We start from the raw sequence: 25142 nt of genomic DNA on the forward strand, positions 1-25142 counted from the left end.
AAGGACGACGTCGGGGGGACTCCTGCACTGTACGGGTTTGTCGGAAAACGCTGACAAAATGGAGTCACTTCAGTTCGAGTAGCTGTTCTTCAAGCACACAAGCTGGTGTCCTTCCCCCTGGTTTATCCTAACCAGCTTCGAGAATGGTATCCAGGTGGCTTACGAGTTGATTGGTCCCACCAACTCAAAGGAAGAGGGGCTTCTCTGTCGAAAGGAGCTTTGGCAATTCAGACATGCAGGTTCAGGAGTTGCAGCAGTTGTCCTCTCCCAGCTCGTCTTCGGTTCTTTCATTCCAGTGGTCGACTCTGCTTTCCAGTCCAAGAGACTTGCCTTTTAAACAGTTTTCTCCCATTCATTCCAGCCTAGCTGCCACTCACCCAGCAGGGTGACTGTCCTTGCCGACAGTCAGCCAGTCAATCACGTCAGAGTGCATTTGGGTCTCCTAGGAGACTAAGCACAGAGAGTTTCGGGCACCTCCCTCACTTCCTGTCCACCCCAGACACTCGGGTGCCAGAGGCGGTCTTCAGTGCTGAAGCCCACCAAAGGTATGGAAACAAAGACCAAACCTGGTTTGGCGCGCAGACCAAAATACTAGAAGGACCTTTCCAAAAAAAAAAAAGGCGTAAAAGAAATAGACCGGGACCCATTTAAACAAAGGGGCATAAGGCGCCATCTTGAAAAACATGGCTCCTGCGATTTTTAGCTACCGGTGTACGTGGTAAGACCACTGCCACCAGCCATTTCGATAATAAAGGGTAGCATTTGGCTGGTACATGAATTTCTAGACACAGGGGATACTAGATAACCCCTCCAGCACTCTATAGGAAGGTAGTGTTTGCTGGGTCTAGGAATTTAAAAAGACTAGTAAAGTCAATTTAACCTTACATTCTCTGGGAAACAGTAGTTTATCCCAGGGAAGGTAATTAAACCTTTGGGAAGTCTTAAAAAGACATCCCCGTTACTGCACTGAGGGTGCTGTGTAACACACAAGAAAATATGCCTATGGAGTTATCTTAAAATTCCATAACCAAAAGAAATAAAACACAGAAACAAACAGAATTAAAAAGTAGAGTCCCAAAGTTCAGCAAAAGAGCTGGGGGTCTTCAAGTAGGGAGGAATTAGCACATTTTGAGAATCCTCCCTAAAAGGGGGGGATGGGTGTCTCTGTGTCTGGGTGTGGGTGTCTCTGTCGGTCTGTGTGGGGGCCTCTCTCTGCGTGTGTGGGGGCCTCTCTCTGCGTGTGTGGGGGCCTCTCTCTGCGTGTGTGTGTGGGGGCCTCTCTCTGCGTGTGTGTGTGGGGGCCTCTCTCTGCGCGTGTGTGTGTGGGGGCCTCTCTCTGCGCGTGTGTGTGTGGGGGCCTCTCTCTGCGCGTGTGTGTGGGGGCCTCTCTCTGCGCGTGTGTGTGTGGGGGCCTCTCTGCGTGTGTGTGTGGGGGGCCTCTCTCTGCGTGTGTGTGTGGGGGGCCTCTCTCTGCGTGTGTGTGGGGGGGCCTCTGCGTGTGTGTGTGTGTGTGGGGGGGCCTCTCTGTGTGTGTGTGTTGGCCTCTGTGTATGTGGGGGGACTCTCTGTGGGTGGGTGGGTCTCTGTGGGTGTGGGTGTGGGTCTGTGTGTGTGGGTCTCTGTGTGGGTGTGTGTGCGCGTGAGTCTGCGTGCGCGCGTGTGTGTGTCTGTAGTCCTGCTATTGGGAGTTTCAGCTCTTAACTGGCATTTAGGATAAGATGAGGCCCCCGCACCCACTCTTCAGAGATCTTGGCGCAACCTGAAGGAGTCAAAACTCCTGTCCAGCCGTGAGACCATTGAAGAGGGTGGAGAAGGAACAAGTTACTTACCTGTAACTGTTGTTCTCCAGCATGGGTCTGGCATGGATTCACATGCTCATGAATATTCCCCGTCGTCAGGCTGGGAATCCTCGGTAAAGAAAAAACCAGTATCAGTTTCGTTTCTGATCTGTCTTTCGTAGTAATAACCAATCACTGGTCTCTGCGTCATACTGACCACAGCCAATGACTGCCCTCTACCTAAGCACCGCCTCTGGCAGCCATCTTCAGATTTGGAAGCACGTGAAGTGGCAGTATGACCAAGTGAAGAGCCGCAGAGGGGTAGGCGGGAGGGTTCGCATGTGAATCCATGCCAGACCCATGCTGGAGAACAACAGTTACAGGTAAGTAACTTGTTCCTTCTCCAGCATGGGGTCTGGCATGGATTCACATGCTCATGAATAAAGAATACATAGCAGTACACACATGCACAACCACGGGAGGTGGCAAAGGCTCAACATTAAGCATCACATCAACTCAACATTAAGCATCTTACCTCCTCACCAGGCTCACCTCAGGCGAACAGGTTGCGCAGCACTGCTTGGCCGACCCTGGACTCCTCCCTGGAATCCCGGTCGACGCAGTAGAATTTCGTGAAGGTGTGCGTCGACCTCCACGTAGCAGCCCTGCATATGTCCAGCAGGGGCACACCAGATAGGAACGCCGTGGTAGCTGCGATCGCTCTGGTGGAATGGGCTCTCGGACGGCCAGGCAGCGGTCGGTTTGCCAACCGGTGACAGCACATGATACAGCCGGAGAGCCATCTGGAGATGGAAGCCTTCGAGAGAGCCTTCCCCTGATTGACAGGTCCAAAGTTCACAAAGAGTTGTGACGTCTTCCGAAAACCCTTCGTGCGGTCCACGTAGAACTTCAGCGCTCTAGCTACATCCAGCGAGTGCAAAGTCCTCTCAGCCGGCGACGAAGGCGACGGGAAGAACACAGGTAACACCAAGGGTTCGTTGAGATGGAAGTCCGACGGTACCTTGGGCATGAAGGAGGGGTGCGTCCTGAGCACTACCCTCGTGTCGTGGAAAGTCAAGTACGGGGCCTTGCAGGAAAGGGCCTGGATCTCTCCCACTCGTAGTGCGGAGGTGATGGCCACAAGAAAAGCTGTTTTCCACGATAGAAACTTCAACGGGGCCGAGTGCAGAGGCTCGAACGGAGGTCCCATGAGCTTGGTCAGCACCACGTTGAGCTCCCACGCCGGGGCCAGAGCCTTCACCGGCGGGAACGATCTGAACAGTCCCTTCATGAACTCTTTCACCAGACGATGAGACCACAAGGACCTCCGGCCCGTGGTTCTGGTGTATCGGGAGATCGCAGCAAGATGAATCTTGATGGACGCATGTGCCAGACCAGCTTTGGCCAGCGTCAGCAGGTACGGCAGTACTTGGGGAGCCGAAATCCGTAGAGGGTTAATCTTCTGTGCGTGGCACCAGACAGAGAACCTCTTCCATTTGTGTCCGTAGCATTTAAGAGTCGAGGACGCCCTGGCCTTTGCAAGAACCTCTCTGCAATCGGCCGGTATGTCGTATCCTCCAAACTCTAGTGCTGCAGGAGCCAGGCCTGCAAGTTCAGCGACTTCGGGTCGTGGTGGAGGATGGCGCCTCCTTCCCTGGAGAGTAGATCCGCGTCCGCCGGCAGCTTGATCGGCGGGGACGCTGACAAGTACAGAAGGTCCGGGAACCATATCTGCCTCGGCCACGCAGGTGCGACGAGGATCATCCTGCACCGTGACCTCTTGAGCTGGTTGACGAGCCGGATTAGCAGAGGCAAGGGAGGGAACGCGTAGAGGAACAGGCCCTCCCAGGGGAACGAGAAAGCATCGCCCATGCTCCTCGTCTGGGGAAACCTGCTGGCGAACCTCCGGCACTTGGTGTTCGTCGCCGTCGCGAACAGGTCGATCTGGGGTGTGCCCCACCGTCGGAAGAGGCGATCCACCAGATCCTGCCGTAGTTCCCACTCGTGGCACGAGCGCAGCTCCCTGAGTGAGTCGGCGATGGTGTTTTTTATCCCTGCCAGATGAAACGGCACCAGAAAAATCCCTTGGGTGACGGCCCAATGCCACAGGTCCTGCGCCTCCTTGGACAGCGCTGGGGACCTGGTTCCGCCCTGTTTCCTGATGTAAAACATGGTGGTGGTGTTGTCGGTGAAGATCCTCACCACCTTGCCCTTGAGGGACGGAAGGAAGGACCTGAGGGCCCAAAACACTGCACGGAGCTCCAGGACGTTGATATGTAGGGACTTCTCCGTCGGGAGCCAGAGTCCCCTTGCGTGCAGATTTTCGGTGTGCGCTCCCCACCCTTCCAGGGAGGCATCCGTGGTCACAGTCTCCTGGTGGGCTGGGGTCTGGAAGTCCATGCCCGCCGTCAGATGCGCGCGGGTGACCCCCCACCGTATCGCTCGTCGGAAACTCTCGTCGAGCTTGATTCTTTCCTCGAAGCTGCCCGTCTGGATCCAGCGCGCATCCAGGAATTCTTGCAACGGGCGCATCCGGAGCCTGCACATGGGAATGAGGTAGATGCAGGAAGACATCATCCCGAGGAGGGACTTGATGGACCTCACTTTGGCCGCGTCGGCCACCAACATCCGTTGCACCTTGCCCAAGATGGTCCTGGTCCTCTCCTCCGACGGGGAGGCCAGAAGGGACACTGTGTCGAGCCTCGCTCCCAGAAACAGTGCGACTTGCGCGGGCACCAGGTGGGATTTGGCGTAGTTCACGGAGAATCCCAGGTCCGTGAGGAGTTGGACGGTCCTTGCCGTGTGGACCACGGCGAGCTCCCTCGTCTTGGCGCGGATGAGCCAGTCGTCCAGGTAGGGGTAGACGTGGATCCCCTCGCGGCGCAGCTGCGCCGCCACCGGTGCAAGGCACTTGGTGAATACCCTGGGTGCCGACCGTAGTCCGAAGGGAAGGGCTTTGAACTGGTAATGACGCCCTTGGACCACGAATCTGAGGAATTTGCGGTGCCCCTTTAGGATGGGAATGTGGAAGTAGGCATCCTCCAAATCCAATGACGATAGGAAGTCTCCTTCCTCCAGCTGACCCAGGACGTGCTGGAGGGTGACCATCCGGAACTTCTGCGCCTTGATGAACTTGTTCAGACGTCGCAGGTCCAGGATGGGGCGCCATCCTCCCGTCTTCTTCTTCACGAGGAAGTATCTCGAGTAGACTCCGGAGCCCCGAAGCCTCTTTGGGACGAGTTCGATGGCGCCCTTTCTGAGCATCGCCTTTACCTCCAGGAGAAGTTGAGGGACGTGAAGCTCTTTCCTGGCCACGGGGGGGGACGCGCGGGCACCTTCTTTGAAACTCGAGCGCGTGGCCCCGGGCCAGGGCGTCCAGCACCCAACGGTCGGTGGAGATGGACTCCCACACGCTGACGAAGCCCGCCAGCCGGCCTCCCACCGGGGTGCTTCGGTGGGGGCCCGACCCCAAGGCCGGTTCAATCCTGCTTGGACGCGGCCTTGCCGCCTTGGCGACGACGGCGGGGTCCGCTAGACTTGCCTCGTCCTCTGTAGGCCTCTTGCGACGACGAGCGGGCCGCTTGACGGTAGGAAGCGAAACCGCCGCCGGAACCTTTGGAGGCGCCCTTGCCTCCGCCGCTCCGAAAGGGCGTCCGTCGTTGCAGGACTCCAAGGGCCCGGGCCGTCTCAGTATCCGCCTTGATGGCCTGAAGGGAATCGTCCACTGTCTTACCAAACAGGTTGTTCCCGTCGAAGGGCATGTCCAGGACTCTGGTCTGGACGTCCTGCCGGAAGTCCGTAGCTTTGAGCCATCCACGACGTCGAAGGCAAACACCGTTGCCCAGCTGGCGGAATCCAGTGTCGGCGATGTCCGTCGCCACGGTGATGGCGTGGTCCGAGGCCACCTCACCTTCCTGCAGGATCTCAAGGGCCTCCGCCCTCTTGTCGTCCGGCAGAAAATCCAGCAGGGGAGCCATCTTGTACCAGAGCTCCCTGTCGTAGCGGGCCACGATAGCCAAGGCGTTGGCCGCTTTAATCGTCGTCGCTGCCGACGAGATGACTCTACGCCCCATAGTATCCAATTTCTTTCCCTCGCCGTCCGGCGGGGAAGTCGATGTGGAGGCACCCCCCCCGCTTTCTTCCTGGCTGCCGCGGAGACGACGGAGTCCGGGGTAGGCTGCGCCCGGAGGCATAGGGGGGCCGTGTCCGGGACCCGGTACTTTTTCTCGTACCGGTCTCTTCTAGCTGGCGTCGTGGAAGGGTTCTTGAGGAGGGAAAGGCCCTCATCCCAAATGTCGTCCAACAGAGGCACTGCGAGGACCGTCTTCCTCTTGGCCTCGCGCCGCTGATAAAGGAAGCCTTCCTTTTTCTTCTCCTCAGGGCAGAGTTGGAAAAGCTCGGAAGCCCTGGAGATCATGGAGTGGAAAGATCCGATCTCGTCGGGCGGAGAGGCCCTGGTGGGAGGCGACGACGGAGAATCCTCGTCGTATGCCTCGTCGTCCGTACCCGTCGCTGCCGTGTCAGTCCCCGTATCATCCCCTCGGGTGGACGGGGAGGAGGGCTGGAAGGGGCGCGACGGTTGAAAAGGAGGTGGTGGATGGATCCTTCTTTTCTTGGTAGGGGGAACACCAGAAGGTCCCGGTTCTGGATCCCCCGACGGGAGAGGTTCCTCCGTCGGTAACGGTAGCCTCGTCCTTATCTCGGAGCATAAGGACTGTATGGCCAACAAAATGGCCGCCGAGTTGTCTTGCGGCGCTGGCAGAGGGGAATCCGACGGGCGAGCAGGGGCCCCGTCGGTATCCTCGACGATGTCGTCGTCGTCACCTGCGTCGGGGTCCATTCCGACGGGCTGGCCTTCTTCCACGCCTAGGCCGTGGCTTAAGACCTCGATCAGTTCCTCTTCTGAGGTTGAGGCCGACTCTACGACGACGCCCTGCCCCCCCTTCTTCTTCCCCACGGAGGGTTTCACGGGGGTCCTATCGATGGGCACAAAGGAAGACTCCCTCCGAGGAGGCAGGGAGATTCTGGGCCCTGAGGTCGCCACCACTGGTGCAGCCACCACAGGCTGAGCCAGGGCCGCCGCGACCGTTTCGATAGAGGGCTTGGCCGGATGGATCAAGGCCTTCACCACTTTAGGTGCGCTCACCGCCTTATCCTTGAGGGAGGGGGCACTGCCACGCTCCTCCTCTGCCTTAGAGCTCGACCGGGGCCTCTCCAGGAGCTTCGCCGGGTGCTCGGCCTTCCTCTTACCCGACCCAGAGCGTTGGCTCGTGGTTGATGGTGCCGGGGAGGGTGCGCCCTGCCTGGCGCCCGCAGAGCCCGACCGTTCGGCGCTCCCGGTGCCAGCGGACTCGCGGTGCTTGGCCTTATGTTGGGCCCCCGTCGCCGGGGCGCCTTCAAAGGTCTTAGAAGACCGCTCGGATTTCTTCTTCTTCTCGCCAGACGGGCTCTTACCCTCCAGCCAGTTGGCGAGGCGTTGATGGCGGTCCTTCATGGTCCGTTCCGACATGTTGCCGCAAAACGCACAGTCCTTCTCCACGTGCGTCTTGTCCTCATGAAGGCAGTAAAGGCAGAAAGAGTGTTCGTCCTCCTTGAAGATGTTCTGCAGCTGGCATCCAGGGCAGACCCTGAACAGCTTTCCGGGCGTCGAGCTTCCCTTCTCCTGGGCCATCTCTGAGACAGGGCCTGAGAAGCTTCTGGAGTCCTCCGAAGTGTAGCTCGACGAAATCTTCACCCTTGAGGGGCACAGATGAATCCGACACGGGTCCCCGTTGATCGGATGTAGGATCGGTGGAGCTTGAGGCTCTTTTGACCGAAAGAATCGAAGTTTTTTGTAAAAAGCGCGAAAAAATAGCACTAACGCTCGAGAGCAATAGCACGAGGATCCCAACACATGAACGTGCGGTAAAAATCTGAAGATGGCTGCCAGAGGCGGTGCTTAGGTAGAGGGCAGTCATTGGCTGTGGTCAGTATGACGCAGAGACCAGTGATTGGTTATTACTACGAAAGACAGATCAGAAACGAAACTGATACTGGTTTTTTCTTTACCGAGGATTCCCAGCCTGACGACGGGGAATATTCATGAGCATGTGAATCCATGCCAGACCCCATGCTGGAGAACCAATTGAAGGAGGCGTTGCGACCAACTTCTGCTGATGTCCTGGTGGAGCCCTGTCTTGCTATTGATCTTCAGCAGTCCTGCGAGATGGCTGTGACCCTTGGAGTGGAGGGGAACATCCATTCCTGAGGTCTGCATGGTACCCTGCAAAGAACAGTCTTCGGAAGTGTCCCGGGACTGCCCTGTGTCTACCCAGCTCTGAGTTTGGGCTACCTTGCTGCTGACGTCGCTGTTCTGAGTGGAGGCCTGGAACCTGGAGGATCTTCAGCTTGGTTCTACAAGACTTAAATATCGGGGTCATAGCGTCAAGGAGACCCGAGATAGGAAGGAAAGTCATACCACGACAAGCGAGATGCCTTTGCGTCGCCATGCTGCGGTGACCACTGCCCGAAACGCTTACCAGCATCAAGTGCAGTCCTGAGAGTGGTCCTGCACCGTGTTTTTTGGCATCTTCATCCGAGAGTCCTTGCACCAGTGAAAGACACCGACCGGAGATCAGCTCGAACCGGCAACCCCTGCAAATCAAGGACGGAGGCTGGCGGTGGGAAAAGCAACCTCAGACCTTCAATTCACCTGGCAAGTGCTGGGGGTAAGGGGGGTAAGTTACAGTTAAAGTGGTTCTTAACCTGCCCCTAAAGTTTTCCTTATTTTTATAAAACTTTTGCTATATGTTGGCTCGCGCAAGCCTTCTGAAAGTTGGGGAAACCTCCATTAGTTGGAATACACTGTCCTCGAACCCTTGCAACTGTTCACTGGACCCCATAGAACGTACCTTCCTTTTGTCCTGCATCACAAAATGTGTCAGACCTTTCCTGAACTTTTTGGGCACAAGGCCCCAGACAATTTAGGGAAGGACTTTTGAAGTGAGGGTTATTTCTCTGTGGACCTGTAGTACATAAACTAATTTGCACTTTCTTGTACATGGGTTTGGATATGTGTTATGGCCTACTTCAGTGGCTGTATATATGTAATCTTTTAGTGTGTGTTATATTTCTACCTGTTAGTAGTCATTTTTCATAGTAATATTTCACCATAAATAACTATTTTTATGCTTACCGTCTAAGTGTCATTTGTGATTCCCATTGTGTGTGCTCATTGTGGACTCTTTACAAGCACTCCCCTTCTTGAGAATTACCCTAGACCCTCGTCACTGCCACTTGAACTGTTGGCTACAGCTCCCAGAGTTGTCCCTGTTACAATATAGGTTGGCCATCTATACATCTGTCCACCAGGCCAGGGAACATAAAATCGGTCCTAACAGGGTATACTCCATAGCTTGGTTAAAACCTGGTTTTCTGGAGCTGCGGACTAGCTTATGTGACTCCATTGATTCCTTAACGGTCGTCTCCTTGGTTTCACTTTCGAAACCAGACTGTCCTGTTGGGGCTCGATGGTTTCTACGACTGCGGAAGGTTCGACGGATGCCTCAGCTTGCACAGCATAGGTCACTCAGCTCTTTGAACGTCGATCATTGAGCGTCTTTGTTTCAAAGAGCTTGAAAGCTCAACACCGCTCCTGGTGATCCAGAGGGAGACTAATTACACACTCCGAGCATCTCTCCAGGGGAATATTTTTTACAAGAGGGCCAAAACTTAAATTGAGTATTTTCCATAGTTGAAGCTGGAGGACAGAATATATTAGAGGGAAATTATAAGGATACATTCTACAATAGTGAAAATAGAAGGTTAGCCACAACCCAATCAGGGTGGCAATGGAGAGCAGTCCAAGGTTATTCTCAGGAGAGTATAAGTCGACAAGAGTCCACAAAGTGAAGCACACAATTCAATTTAGATAGGAATGTACAAAAATACTATATTTATTCTAGGCCCAAAATATACACAAAAAAATGAAACAAGAAGGTAATGCCACACACCACTCAATAATAAACATTTACATAATCACCATAAATTCTTAAAATGCACTCAATGACAAATCCATAAAAAGATAAGTGATGCAGTAAAATGGAACTAAGCCACAAGAAATATGCCCTAGCTTCAGAAGTCCAATCCCTATGAAGAGTGGTGCCTTGTGCCCGAAAGTCACAATGCGTCTCCTCAGAATGTATCTGATGCAGGTAAAGTACTTGTGTTGGAGTTTGTTCAAGAGAAGAGATGCAACAAAGTTATTGGTAAGTGAACACATGCTATCTTTCAGATTACACTACTCGGGTGCGTCGATCAAAAAGCAGTGGAATGGAAGGATACAACATGGCCACAGGAAACTTGAGAGCTCAGAGATGTGTGTTTTGTAGTGTGCCGCATACTGAACTACCCTGCAAGGTCGAATAAATAGTATGACAAAACCTACTTGGCCAGTAATCATCTTTCTGTGGCTTGCATCGGCTTAGAACAAGTTACTCTCTTACCTGGTAACGTTCTTTGGATGGGATGGGATGGTCCGATGACGTATTCCATATCTACGACTAATCACCACAGCTGTGCTGCTTCGGAAAATCTTTCGGCGTCTGCGTCGATACGCCGTCCTCGAGGGTCTCCGTCGAGCCAACGTCACAGGATGTTATAAGTAGGACGCCCGATGCCCGTAGCCTCAGTTGTAGTTTTTTCCCAGAACGTGTGGCACCAATCTACTGCCAGTATGACCACAGAAAACCTTGCGGAAACGTAAGCTGTAATCGCTTAAGAAATTCTGTAGCGGGGCAGGTAGGGAGCGAGCGATATGGAATATGTCGTCGGACCATCCCATCGAAAGAACGTTACCAGGTAAGAGAGTAACTTGTTCTTCGAGGGGATTGGGTCCTCCGACGTATTCCATATCTATGACAGACTCCCAAAGCAGTACCAACGTATGGAGGAGGGAAAAGAATTTAGAATATAGAAATTTAGAATGCCCAATCAAATTGCAGAGTAAAGGACCGTCTTGCCAAAGGCCAGATCCTGCCCATGGATAGAATCTAGGGAGTAGTGTCGTACAAAAGTATGGACCAAAGCCCATGTGGCTACATCAGAGATGTTACGAATAGGAACACCCCTCTGTAGGGCGGTAGAGGCAGCCATACCCCTAGTAGAATGGGCCCGTAAGCCCACCAGAGGGTCCTTACCCGCCAGGCGGCAACATTCAGAAATTGCCAAGATAATCCATCTAGACAAAGTCTGCTTAGTCACAGCTTGTCCCAAACGCCTTCCAGCGTAACCAATAAAGAGCCGATCGTTCACGCTGACCCGGGACATGCGTGAAATGTATAAACTTAAAGCTCTCCTAGGATCCAGCCTATGGAGCCTCTCCTCTTCCTTACCAGGATGCGGAGGCGGATAAAAGGCCGGAAGAATAACCTTGTGGCTTAAATGAAATTCCGTCACCACCTTCGGAAGAAAAGAAGGACTAACTCGAAGGACAACCCTGTCCTTATGAAACACAGTGAACGGTGGCTTAACTGAAAGTGCCTGTAACTCACTCTGCGAGCGGAAGTGATCGCAACTTAAAATACAGTTTTCAGGGTCAACAGTCTCAAAGGACAAGAATGTAAAGGCTCAAACGGAGCACCCATCAGAAACTTGAGGACAAGGTTCAAATCCCAACCGGGCACCTGGAAAGGAGACAGAGGGAACACATAAGTGAGCCCTTTTAGAAACTGAGAAATTAACGGAATTTAAAAATAAGAACACTCCTCAGACGAGCGCTTAAATATGGACAGCGCCGCCAGGTAACCTTTAATGGTATCCACTTGCAAGCCCCTGTGGGCTCAAAAAAAAGCAAAAAGGACAGAACCACAGGAATGTCACCTGAAAAAGGATCCACATTCTTAACCCTGCACCAGTCGCAGAATTTACTCCAACGGTACAGGGACTTAGTTGCCGGCCGCGTGGCCGAACGCAACACCTCCATCACGTCTTCAGGGAAGTCCCAATCCTTATACCTCAACCTTTCAGAAGCCAAGAGTGAAGGTTGAGGGATCCGACCTCTGGATGGAGAACCTGACCCCTCCCCTCCCGTGAGAGCAGATCATCAGAGAAGACGACGTGGAGGGCAGATGGACAAGTCGAGAAGGTCCAGGTACCACGTCCTCCGGGCCTATGCTGGAGAAATTGGGATAATCCGGGACCCGAACCTCCGTAGCCTCCGCAGCACTTGCGGGATGACGGGGACTGGAGGAAAGGCGTACAGCAGTGGGAAGGACCACTCCACCACAAATGCATCTCCTAAGGCTCCTTTTGGAGGAAATTCCCACAAGCAGAACCTTTCGCACTTCTGGTTGACACTGGAGGCGAAGAGATACACCTGAGGGGTCCCCCAAAGGGCGAAGATCTCCATGAGTATCTCCTGAGCCAGCTCCCACTCGCGAGAGATCGCACTCTGCCTGCTCAGAGCATCCGCCGTCTCGTTTGTCTCTGGCCAGATGAACTGCCAAGATCGAAACTTCCTGCTGGATGGCCCAGAACCCAAGCTGCATCGCCTCCCTGCACAGAGGAAGTGACCCTGCCCCCCCCCCTTTTTGTTGAGGTAGTGCATGGCCACTGTTTTGCCCGTCAGCATCAGGACATTCTTCCCTCACACAGTCGGCAGAAAAGCTTTCAGGGCAAGCCTGACGGCCCGCAGCTCCAACATATTGATATGGAGTCTGGACTCTGATGGAGACCAACGACCACGGACTGTCAACTCGTTGGCATGAGCTACCCACCCCGTGAGGGATGAGTCCATCATGATCGTCACCTCCAGCCAGGGCAGCCAAAATGGAGCCCCCCCCCCCAATCAGATTGCCTTCGATGGCACACCACAGAAGGTCCTGGGCGACCGAGGGTGGCACCTGAACAGGGTCCGACAACCTGCCGGAGGACTGTGACCATTGAAGCTTGAGGGCCCATTGCAGAGATCTCATCGCAACCTGGCTTCCAGCACCAGAAGAATGCAGGCTGCCATGAGGCCGAGCAACCTCAAGAACTCAAACGCCAGGAGCGTCTGGGCAAGTTGAAACTTGTGCACCATCTGCTGAATGTGAAGAGCCCTTACCTGGGGAGAGAAACACTGCCCCAGGGATGTGTCGAGCACCGCTCCGATGTACTGGAGCCGCTGCGTTGGCGTCAAGTGGGACTTCTTTAACTTGAGGGAGAAGCCCAGCTTGTGGAGGTAGTGGCAGGTGACGGACAGATGAACCAGGACTTGCTCGGGAGAGCGCGCCCTGATCAACCAATCGTCCAGGTAGGGGTAAACGTGAATCCCCCCTTTCCTGAGATGCGCTGCCACCAACACCATGAGCTTGGTGAAGACCCTCGGGGCACAGGTCAATCTGAGCGGCAGGACCTGAAACTGAAAGTGCGAGTCGCCAACCGCGAACCTCGGGTACTTCTTGTGCTTTGGATGGATCGGCACATGAAAATAAGCGTCCTTGAGGTCGAGAGACACCAACCAGTCCTGAAGTTGAAGGGCCTGGAGGACTTGAGAAAGAGTAACCATCTTGAACTTGTCCTTCCTGGGGAGCTTGTTCAAACCGAGCAAGTCCATGATGGGTCTCAATCCCCCAGTCTTTCTTCGAAATCAAAAAATAAGGGGGAATACCATCCCTTGTTCCTCTCCGCTACAGGCACCAGTTCTATGGCGCCTTTCTCCAGCACGGATTGAATTTCCTGCGCAAGGAGCAGATCCAGACTCTTCAAAGAGAGATTCCCTGGTGGATTGTCGTGAGGCCTCTGCCGGAAAGGAAGACAGTAGCCGTGGGCTATGATCTCCAGAACCCACACATCTGAAGTAATGGCATGCCATTCTACCAGATGCTGCGCCAGCTTTCCCCCCAACCGGAGAAGCATGGGCCTCACGACTGAGCTGAAGCGGCTGCGGCAGTGCCTGAGGGCAAAGAGGCAACTGCTCGCGCGGCCTTGGCACCTCGAGTACCTTGTTTTCCATCTCTGGCACTCCTACGGTTGCCCCTTTGACTTGCAACTCCTGTCGACTTACTAAAGGAGTAATATCGAAAGGTACCTCCCCTCCATTGCTTTCCCCTAGGACGAAAAGGCGGAGGTTGGCGAACTGCAGCGCCCAACGACTTCGCTGCAGCTTTGGAGGTCTGCAACCTCTCAAGACTCTTGTCAGCCTTGGCTGCCAAAAAGATGATCCCCATCAAAGGGCATGTTGAGGAGGCGGGTTTGCACATCAGGAGCAAAACCAGACTCCCGCAACAACGCAAACCTGCGTATTACGGTGCTCGCCGCTATGGACCGGCTGACGCAATTAACCATGTCCATACCCGACTGAAAGGAGTCACACATGGCATCTTTGCCATCCTGCACAATAGCAAGGAAACCATCCCGTTCCTCCCATTCGGGAATATGATCAGCCGCTAGGGAAATACAGTTCCACAGAGTGTGCGTGAAACGAGACAAGGCACGAACAGAGTTGGCAGCCTGAAGCGCCATACCCCCCAGAAGAAAATATCTTCTTCGCCCAGCCGTCAAAACGTTTGTCGTCCCTATCAGGAGGGATGGTAGGGTACGACGCCTGCTTTGCTGGGGCCGTAGCCACCTGCATCACCAAGTAGGGTGCTTGGTCAAGTAGCAGGGGTCGCCACTTGCTGTGTGATATTTCTCCGGCAAGGACTTGCTCACTGCCGGGAGAATCTCCGTAAAAGTCCAAGCCGCCGCCACCCTTCTCTGCAAGGCCATATGGAATGGCAGTACCGGGTCAGTTGGTGGACCGTGGTCGAGGATATCGCCAGATCATCCTGCTGAAAAACCCAGGGGGGGGGGGGGTTTCAGACCACCCCAGGTAATCCGTGACCCTCGACATCAGGCGCCGATAAGAGGAGTCAGCATGCGTCCCAGGCTCAGGCCTACCAAATTCCACCTCCGGAGAGAGGCGTCATGCAATGACTGGCGCAGGTCACCAAGCTGGCTAGAAGGCCATCAGGAACCTCTGCAGGAACCTCGCCTTCCTCAGACCCCTCATCCCATCCACCTCAGAAATAATCCAGAGGCTGGAAAGAGGGAACTGAAAAAGGAACAAAGACATGTTTTGCCTTAGCCAGAGCCTTTCTGGGGGGTTCCCCCGTACCACGAAGCATCCCCGACAAAGCCACCTCGAAAGGTGTCGAGGGCATCGATGGAATCGGCGTCGACGTCTAGCGCGGCGCCGACAGCTTCGACTGCGTCGACACAGGCCTCGTGGGCGGAGCCCCAAGCGTGTCTCGACAGCCTGGGCACCGCCGGCGTCGATGTCTTCCTTGAAGACTTCACAGGTTCTCGCGGTCTCAATGGCGTCGAGGACCGGGACCTGGAACGGGCATGTCTAGAGCGACCATCCTTGTCCGACCAGGACCTCGAAGGCGCCCGGGCAGCGTCTCTAGCGTGGCCACGACCGGCGTCCTCAGATGGCACGGACGGACCGGAGCCCTACAATTGAAAAATCGCCAACATAACCTTTCGGAAGGAATCCCATTCCTCAGGAGTGGAATGCTGGTTGGGACAAGCAACCTGCTGACGGGCGGAGTCCTCGGAAGAGGACGGGGAAGGCGACCTGTGACAGCACTTCCTAGAGTGCCTCGAAGAGGCAGAGGAATGGCGGGACCGACTCCCAGACCAAGAACCCCTGGAACTCACGACGACGATGTGGAGAGTCACCCCTCGAATCTTCCATCGAAAGACCAGTAGAACGCGACTTCTGGGGCTTGGGCCACCTTACCGACCGACAGCTTCTTCTTACGCTCCTGCAAGGCCTTCGATGTGAGCGATTGGCAGTCGACACAGTCGTCCGTATCAAGGTCCTCCCCATGGCACCAGAGGCAAGCGTTGTGCGTATCCGTCAGCGACATCTTGGACCCGCACACCCGACACTTCTTAAACCCGGACCACGGGGTGGAAGAAGCCGAAGACATCATTAAAAGTAGCAACGAAGAAACAGGTTCGAAGAACCGAAAGAACAGGATTCAGTAGAATCGAGGCGCGCCGAGACCCCCGGAGCGAACATGTTTGCGGAAATAAACGGAACTGAGGCTACGGGCGTTGTGCGTCCTACTTATAACATCCGGTGACGTCGGCTCGACGGAGGCTCTCGAGGACGGCGTATCGACGTCATCAACGCAGAAAGATTTTCTGAAGCACCACAACTGTGGTGATTACTGTCATAGATATGGAATACGTCAGAGGACCCAATACCCTCACATGCTTTGGATAGGCTGCCATCTAGTGGTTGGTGAGAAGTAGGCCATCTTGTTTTTTCTAACTCGAAAAAGGGAGATGACAGATATTCTGGTCACAATATCCCGATCCTATATGAACCAGGATCTTTCACGCGTCGACTACTGAGAGTGACTCTTTTTCTAATATGACAAATACAACTACCGGAGTGTTTTTGTACTGCACCTGCGCTCCCAAGTGGGGAGGCTGGGTGAGCACATGTAATTCTAAGCAGATCCAAGTCACATAAAAGACTTGCAGGGTTGTAATGTTGGTCTTCTGAGGCTTGTGAAGCTGCCAAGATTAACATGCTCTGCCTAGACTAGCTAGAAGTAACAAAGGAAGGTGGCAGATGAGCAGACAGAAAAGTTGAAATCAAACGCGTAAGAGCTGCTTGGCACACCTGAGATTCCACCGGGGCTTGTAATCCACAGTGTTGTGTGAATTTGTGTACAGAGCTCTGCTTTAACGATTGCATTGAATGGTACATTGGCAATGAAATCTAAAGCCACCCCAGTGCTACATGTGAAGAGTACTCTAGGGGTGAATTTAAGTAGTAAGTTTTATGTGCCGAAGTGTAGCAAAAACAACCTTTATGTTTTGACTTTTTTTGGGAACTTGGAAATAAAGTGATTAAATGTCTGTATTTACCTGGGGTCGCGAGACTGGTTTGACAGTGCAGTTTTAGACTAGTGCCAGAACTACTTTTTGAAGTAGTGACAAGTTCCTGCTGCCTTCTTCTTTATCTTGGGAGGTTACAGTTTTCCCATGAGCGCCACACAGTAACCCTGCCTCACCGTGCTTAGAACCCACTTCATGGATGTAATCTCCTCCAATGCGTGGGTGAATAATGTGAATAGCTTTTAGTCTCTACAGAGAAAGACTACTAGTGGTTCATAGTTTTATTTTTTAAGGGATTCTGAAGGTTATTGTCCTTGATGGTAGGATTCGTTTAGGTCCACATGTAGAACCTGTTTGACCATTTAAGAATTTAAAGAAGGTTTTAGTGGAATTAGCCATGCAGTCAATTGTTTAGGGGAAAAAAATGGCCTCTTCGCTTTGATCACAAACGTTTTAAATTTCAAACAAGTCCTAGGTAGAGAGACAGTTTTCCGGATTCTGATTTCTTTAGTTGGTTTCCATCTTTTTAAATTAGTTTTAATAAAAATGTAAGAACGTTGGTTATAATTACAGTGACCGGCACCAAACCCATCTTACCTGGGAGACACAGCTTTAGACCTTTCACAGATGCCAGTTAATTTTGGTACCAATTCGCTCTTGGACACGAGCTGGAATCCTGTCCTCAAAGATCTATGTACCCATCCAAAGCATAAGGAACGACCTCAAGGAATGGAAGTTCCTGAAGCAAGTTCCACAGGCTCAGTGAGGATCAGCCATAGAAAGAGAACGGCTATAAGATGACTGGATGATTTTTCTAACCCAGGGTTCGAAATTGAGGGGAGCTATTTAGCTCCTGCTTCCAGCATATTAAAGCATGGTTAGCTTAAAACCAACAGCTACTAGGAACTACCTTTGGGCCAACTGGTGCCTTCCAAACATGTAAATGTGACATTAACTTTGAGTATTTGACATTGTTAATAAAGAAAAATTAGAACACATCTAATACACAATGGACAAAAAATTTAGAGGAGCATCTCTGGTATCTCCTGGTTACCCTGATGTAGCTCCTGCTAGAGGGTGACGCCCGACACCCAGGAGCTGGTTTTAGCTCCTGCTCATCGAATCTCAATTTAGAACCCTGTAACCATTACTCAGATAGTAAACTCCAGGAGAGTAACATAGCAACCCTAAATTGTACATCTAATAGCCACAATCTAGCAGGGAACAGATTAGTGTTCGATCACTCGGAGGTAAAAAGAGCACCAAGGACACAAAAAACTTTGAAGGCACCATTAACTGATCTGATATGGTATGATACCAGGGGACGTATTCCAAAAGGAACCTGATCTATGAGGATCATACTTAATGTTTTACAATATCCTTAACTTGAGGGGAAGTCCTCAACTTTTTTCAGACATCATCCTCATTATAAGGGTGATATTTCTTTTTCCCTGCATATTATCGGCCCGTTTCACTATTAGACTGTCCTGCAAAGATCATAGCTTGCTTAGAAGAATGGGCCAATGAACAGGGGGCTATTTTGGAACACCCTACTTACTGTTTTAATTTTCAAAGCCACCAATTTTAAAACTGAATCTTTATAATTTTGTAGATTTCAAAACAGCACTTGACATGGTGTACAGATCAAAATTATATCAGATCCTGGATGAAGCAGCATTACCTGCTTCATGGCTGTAAGTAATACAGCGTCTATTTGGAAAACAGGTTAAGAATTAGGTTTTGCCAAAACTGAGAATGTACTGACTTTCCAAGACAAAAAAGGGGTGCGACAGGGCTGCGTACAGGCACCATTCCTGTTTTTAATGCATATTAAAAACCAGGCAACTTTTCTTTCAGAATTAAGATGGTGATGGCTTACAATGAATGGGAACAAAACGGGGCATTCTTCTCTCAGCGGACGATGTGGCAATTACATCAAAAACACCAACTGTTACCAGGAAAGAACTTGCGTTTTCGAGCAGTTCAGCAAGGACGTACATTTGGTTTAAAATAACAAAACACTGGAAATCATTTTCCAGCAACCTAGATCAAACAAACCAAGCACTGATTTAACATTGAATGGAGAAAACATCTGCTGGGTTGATGCAACTACCTAGGTGTACGTATATCTAACAATGGTTCATGGCTAGCTCAGTTTGAGCAAGGTTAAGTGTTGGGGCTACTCATCACTCGAACACAAACTTGGGGGCAATGCTATTATATGTGCATTAGATGTGTATAAAGCTATGGTGCGTAGTGTCGCAATCTATGGTGCAGAACATGGGGTGTTGCCTTGCTAGGGAGACTTGTCTTGGCTGAAAGCTCTTAAAACAGCTATTATCTGCTCCCCTCCACCCCCCAAGTGCCCAACTAATCCCTCTATTTGGAATTGGCAATGCAGCCAATTATAAAAGTTGCTCATTATGGGTAGTAACTGGAAATAATTGACATCTGGGACATCTACGTTAATAATCTTGGTTTTTGATGCATGTGGATCGATTCCTATATATTTCCTAATCCAATCAATTATCTAAATGTTTCCTTTAATTATTGGGCATTGGCACATCTCAAATTCAAGAGCAAGGGGTGAGAAAACAAGGAGCATCTGTGTCTAAACAAAAACCAGGCCCAGAACAGGACCTATTTTGGATAAAACTCACTCATGGCATTTAGAAAGGCACTCAAAACCAAGCTCTTTAGCTAGACGTACCTGATGGGTTTTTTTCCATCGTTTGCTCTATGATGCTCCCCTGTAACCTTGGAACACCTCCACATCATGGTTAATGTACCCTATCAACACCGTTTTCATGACTCTGTTTTCTCTAATGCTGTTGTGTGAATATTCTGTAACAGCGCCACGATGCCTCAGGGGCGCTGTGCACTTTATAAATTCAAATAAATATCTTAAACGGTCAGTGAACAATAAAGGTAGTGCTGGGGGGGAGAAGACCAGTAGGAGGAATGGGGAAACAGCTATTATCAGAGGTCAAAGGCCAGTGATAAGAGTACGTGCTTGTAGAATAGAAGGAAAAAGGGGGAAGGGGAAGGGAGGATGGCTGCAGTAGGCAGGCAACTACAATTACTATGCCCGAAAGCAATTGAGGTAGCGACCAAACTTATACAGGACAGGGGGTGGGAGAGGAGGAGGGGAGGTCAAACTGCTGCAAAGCCAGGCGGCTACAATTACTATGCCTAAGTCAATTGGGGTAGTGCCGGAGATTGACAGAAGGAGGGAAGGAGGGGATGGAGGGGAGAGGAAGAGGCAAAGGATGATACAGCAGGAGGGAGGGGAACAGGATGATAAAGCAGGAGGGCGCACTAGATGGATACAGGGGGGGCACAGATGAACAAAGGGGCAGGGGGACCACACCAATGGCCACAGGGGCAGTGGGGGGGTAAAAGCGATGGACACAGAGGCAAAGGAGCCAACATATATGGACGAGTGGGCACACAGATGGACACGGGGAAGAGGGGGGACACAGAGATAGAACATGGGACTTCATCCTGACTAAAGGGGGTAGGGGGGGGACACAGACACATGGGGCATCAGAGGTGGGTTGGGGGGACAAGGAACCACACAGGGCATCGGAGGTGGATGGGGGAACAAGGAGACAGGGCATCAGAAGTGGGTGGGGAACAAAGACACACGGGGCATGAGAGGTGGGTGGGGGGGAACAAGGAGACACACGGGGCATCGGAGGTGGGTGGGGCGAACAAGGAGACACACGGGGCATCAGAGGTGGGCTCCCCACAGAACTGTCACCAAACAGGAAATGAACAGGAGCCTTAAAAATCAGGCCTTGGAGGCGGGCCTGCATTTGCCTGCCGGCTAGCCAGATTGGTGCATATCTAAGGCAGCTGCACCAATCATAGGCAGGCAGAGCTGCGGGGAGGCACCTCGAACCACTAGGAAGGGGTCGGCCATGTTGGAAAGGCCTTAGACAAACACAGAGTTCAATGTAAAATGCAAAATGAACAGCATAGGATGGAAAGCAGTGAGGGGCACATGCTTCCTGACCTGCAGGACAAGACGTGGAAAACATATGTTGGATACTCCATCAAAGGGAAAGCCACTGCACATTTGGGGTCACACAGAGCTCAGTCTCAAGCTGTAAAGTTTCAGCACATCTTTAGAAATGTTTCTAGGCCTGTCTGACAGATCAGGCATATCCTGACAAAATGTGTGAGAAAATTTGAATTTGAACAATAGTGTAATATAACAATAGGAAATACAAAAAAAACTAAAGCGGGAATGATATGAAAAAAAATAACATGTTGATTACCTCCAGAAGGCAGATACTCCTCATAATCAACAACCTTTTTAGCAATTATCTTAACAGCCAGCGTAAAGGCAGAGGAAACATAGTAGCTTCCAGGTTCCGCAATGAACTGAATCCCACATTCTTCAGGAAAATATATCCCCAGCAAAGTGTTCATCGCAAGACTGATCTAAAAGACAAAAAACAGTTTAGGTTAGGTGTGAACATTTGTAAAAATAGGATCACAGTCTATATTTGCATCAAATGCAAGCAAATAGGTTTGCCAGATCAGGCTTGGCATTTGAGGAGTTGGTGAAGCACAATAGCTAGGCGTGCAATAGCTATAGGCTCATAATAACCCATCAAATGCTGTGCCACAGAAATATAAATCATCACTTAGATACTTTGGAAATGTAGAGGAGACTTGGAAACTCAATCTGCAAAGTGGTCAATTGACCCTGCTCCCACTCACACATCTCCACTAATGCTTCATGACTAGAGTCATACCTTTTAAACCTATTTAATGACACTGATCATCAACAATGAAGAGACATGTGAAAAGGTCGCCATGAAAAGGTTGCCAGTGAGGCCTTTTATCCCTGCTCCCTACAAGTCCTTCCCCCAACATATTCTAGGACTGGTGTTATTTACCATTTTAAACTTCAGTCCCAGAATATTTGGGGGAAGTGCTCGATTTCCTTCAGGATTTCCTTTAGGTTGCAAATCTGGTTAATTGTCACCCCCCGGCAACCTTTTCCTTGGTGACAATATCACTGGATACCAAGAACATGTGCCACATTGGTGATTTGAGGACATTTTGTGCTTGCACTCTTTCACAATCCATTCGGAACCCTGTCTGAGACCGGAACAAATTCACCTTCAAAAGATGCTGAGGCTAGGACTGTGGAGTCCTCTTCTGTCCACATATCTCTCCTTTTGCCATAAAATACAGAGTCCATAAATGCTCCATTTACTGCTCTGAATATCTCCACTGACCTGGACTCCGGTCCCCGAAGGCGCTCAACCTACAGTGTGGTGAGACCATACCAATGGTGAAAGGCGCTATACAAATGTCCATTTACATATCTTCACCCTTCAAATCAGTTGCGTTATAAGAGCACAGTAGATGCAAGCAGGGATTTTCAGGGAAGTGATAACTTATCCTTACTGTTTAATCTTACTTCCCCCTTTTCCAACTTTTTGGGACAGATAACAGTATAAAAACACAGTAAGGCATAGAGAATAAGCACACAGGACCAAGAATTAAGCATGGAAATGGTGGATGTTTTTCTTTACACGCAATCACTTAAGGAAGACTCAAAGATTAGTTCCTGTAGCTGCAATACAGGTTTCTAACAAGGACTAAGTTGGCATGAAAAAGACTGCTACTTTAGATCCAATAGAATGGGTGTGGATCACACCAAGGAAAGTAGATCAGTAGACCTTATGAGAGCAAGAAAAGGAAAGACTAGTCAGTGATTGCTTTAGCTGTTTTTCTACAAGGTTAAGTTTGCAAAAGTGGCGAAAAACTGGTTATGTAAGGTTTGCTTTTCTCAAGGTACAATTACAGAGGTAATGGAACAACATGTTCAAAGTTTAGCCTGGAAACATGCCTGTGGTCTGGTTAAAAGATAGTGAGCCAGCCACCATCCCAGGCTAATAGGATGTTCTTATGGTAGGTTAAAAGATCAGAGCACTACTGGACTGAAAAAAGAAACATTTACATTTGTAAGCCCAAGCTCATTTGTAGTCCAACCCAGAACCAGGAAAGGACTCTTGGCAGTTGCTGTGGGGCAACAGTCTTGGAAGGGAGAATGGGGTTTTTGTTGAGTTAGATGTTGGCCTCCATCTTGAGAGTGAGGCAAGTCCACTATTCAACAGAAATAGCTTCAAGCCTCACTGGTGAAAAGCAACACACAGAAAAGTGTCCTATGAGGATTCGGAAATGAAAGATGGACATAAAGTTGTCATGTCTTTAGTTAAAGACCTTTATTAAATAAAAATGGGTTGGTAAAATGCCTCTGAGGAACTTCATTAATTAGAAATTAAAAACTACGGATCTGTCTGTGTCAGGATGTCAGTAAATGAAGTCGTCCTTGTGTTCAAAACTTCCTAATCTGACCCTCGCACTACAAACAAAACAAAAAGCTCAGAAAAGAGCAGAATAAATGTTGGAGGAGCTACTTAATGGTTTGGTGCCTTGAGGGCCATTCAAGGAAGGCCGCTCAGGTTGGCCCTGAATCATGCTGTGCCCATTGTCTTTGGAAATCCTTGCATACATATTTTGTTACCTTGCAACATTACGTGCCTCACTAGCCTCTGCAACGGTTTTCATTCTCCCCTCTACTTCTCTGCTCTTTTCATTGTTTTGTTCTGTGTTCTCTTCTCCCTCTCCTCTTACTTTTTCTATGCACTTACTCTGATTGGTCCCAGACCTATTACGATAGTAACTTTGTTCGTCTAGTCCCCTCCTCCTTACTTATTATCAACCATCCCCCTCCAGAACTATGTAAAATGTCATCAGGCCTAGTAAGATAGTCGCTTGTTTTGTTCCTCTCCCCCTCGCACCTTGTGTAATTCTCCGACCCTACCAGAAATGTCGTCAGACCTAGTACGGTTGTCGCCTGTGTGTTTCCCCATTTCCTTCCTAATTGCGTCTTAGCACTTGCACTATCTGAAATGTAGCTAGGCAGAGTATGATGATTTTTTCACGTTCTTGTTCACAGCCTGTAAGAATGTTTTGTATTTTTCCGTTGTTCCCTCCCTTTGTCGTGAAGCGCTTTGAAACACATTGTGTATAGGTGCTATACAAATAAACCATCATATCAAAGTGTGCAAGGAAATGTCTTTAACTGGATGTTTGCAAAAAGTGATCCAAACCAAAAGTATAAGAGTAACTCCAATGAAAACCTTCCCCAAGGTAAAGATCCTTGGAACCAGAGGGTGGTTTCTCTTCCCCTGGATTCTTAAATAGGATGGCAAAAATGTCTTAGGTTTAATAGTTCATTTGGATCTTCATTGGACTCACAAAGTTCTTATTCAAGCAATATGCTCTGTAACAATCTTTCTGTAGTATTTCTTTTAACTTTATGATATGATCAGTCATTTATAATACGCCTGTACACAAGTGTTTCTAGTCGCAACAAGACAAGGGAGGGAAGACAGGGGGAGCACAAGACAAACCATCTTACTAGGCCTCGTGTCATTCAGATCATGCAAGTGTGAGAACGAGAAGTGCAAGGGGAAAAGGGGGAGTGCAAGGGCGAGGAGGGGAAAACGAGGCTGCAATGCTCAGTACATGCAGAGCGGCTCTGGGTAGCGCAAGGAGAACAAGGAACTGTAGGGTTACAGTTATAGCCCCCAAGTGCGTGGTAGGATCGGAGGCAGCGCAAGGGTGGCTGATCAAGAAAGTGCCTGGTAACCAGTGAGACTCTGACGAGGGTAGCCAAGCAACCAATCGGTATAGCTGCCTGGTGTACTCTCCTGCCAGTACTTTTTATGGACTTCACAGTTCTTTGGCTACACCTCAGCTGCATATACTGTGAGGTGCTTGGTATATCTGTCTATGGAAACATTTGCTCAAACGAGGATCATCCTGCACCGGGACCTCTTGAGTTGGTTTTTGAGCCTGAGCAGCAACGGCAACAGCGGGAACGTATACAGGAACAGACCATCCCAGGGGAACGAGAAAGCATCGCCTTAATCCTCGGCTGGGGGAACCTGCTGGCAAACCTCTGGCACTTGGAGTTCGTCGCCGTCGCGAACAGGTCGATTTGGGGTTTGCCCCATCGCCGGAAGAGATGATCCACTTGATCCTGGCGTAGTTCCCACTCGTGGCACGAGCGCAGCTCCCTGCTGAGTGAGTCGGCGATGGTGTTTTTTATCCCTGCCAGATGAAAAGGTACCAGAAACATACCCTGGGCAACGGCCCAGTGCCACAGATCCTGGGCTTCCTTGGACAGGGCTGGGGATCTGGTTCCTTCCTGCTTCCGGATGTAGAACATCGTGGTGGTGTCAGTGAAGATCCTCACCACCTTGCCTTTGAAGGACGGGAGGAATAACTTGAGGGGCCAGAGCGCTGCTCTGAGCGCCAGTATGTTGATGTGGAGCGGCCTCTCCTCCGGGAGCCACAGGCCTCTCGCGTGAAGATCTCCGGTGTGTGCTCCCCACCCCTCCAGGGAGGCATCCGTCGTCACCGGGAATGCTGGAGTCTGAAAATCTGTGCCCTTGGCGAGATGCGCGCGTG

The 25142-nt window shown here is 50.9% G+C and overlaps 1 protein-coding gene across 2 annotated transcripts in view; it reads right to left on the reverse strand.

Moving 5' to 3' along the window:
• The window catches only part of AZIN1 (antizyme inhibitor 1), a 1159916-nt gene that overhangs the window by 254725 nt on the left and 880049 nt on the right, over positions 1-25142 (reverse strand). For both annotated transcript variants that reach the window (XM_069621462.1, XM_069621463.1), the window contains exon 9: positions 20921-21086. In XM_069621462.1, the coding sequence (XP_069477563.1) occupies positions 20921-21086 (166 nt within the window). The remainder of the gene's footprint in view (positions 1-20920; positions 21087-25142) is intronic.

This window comes from Ambystoma mexicanum, chromosome 5q (assembly GCF_040938575.1).
Source record: "Ambystoma mexicanum isolate Mex_15411 chromosome 5q, UKY_AmexF1_1, whole genome shotgun sequence".
NCBI lineage: Eukaryota > Metazoa > Chordata > Amphibia > Caudata > Ambystomatidae > Ambystoma > Ambystoma mexicanum.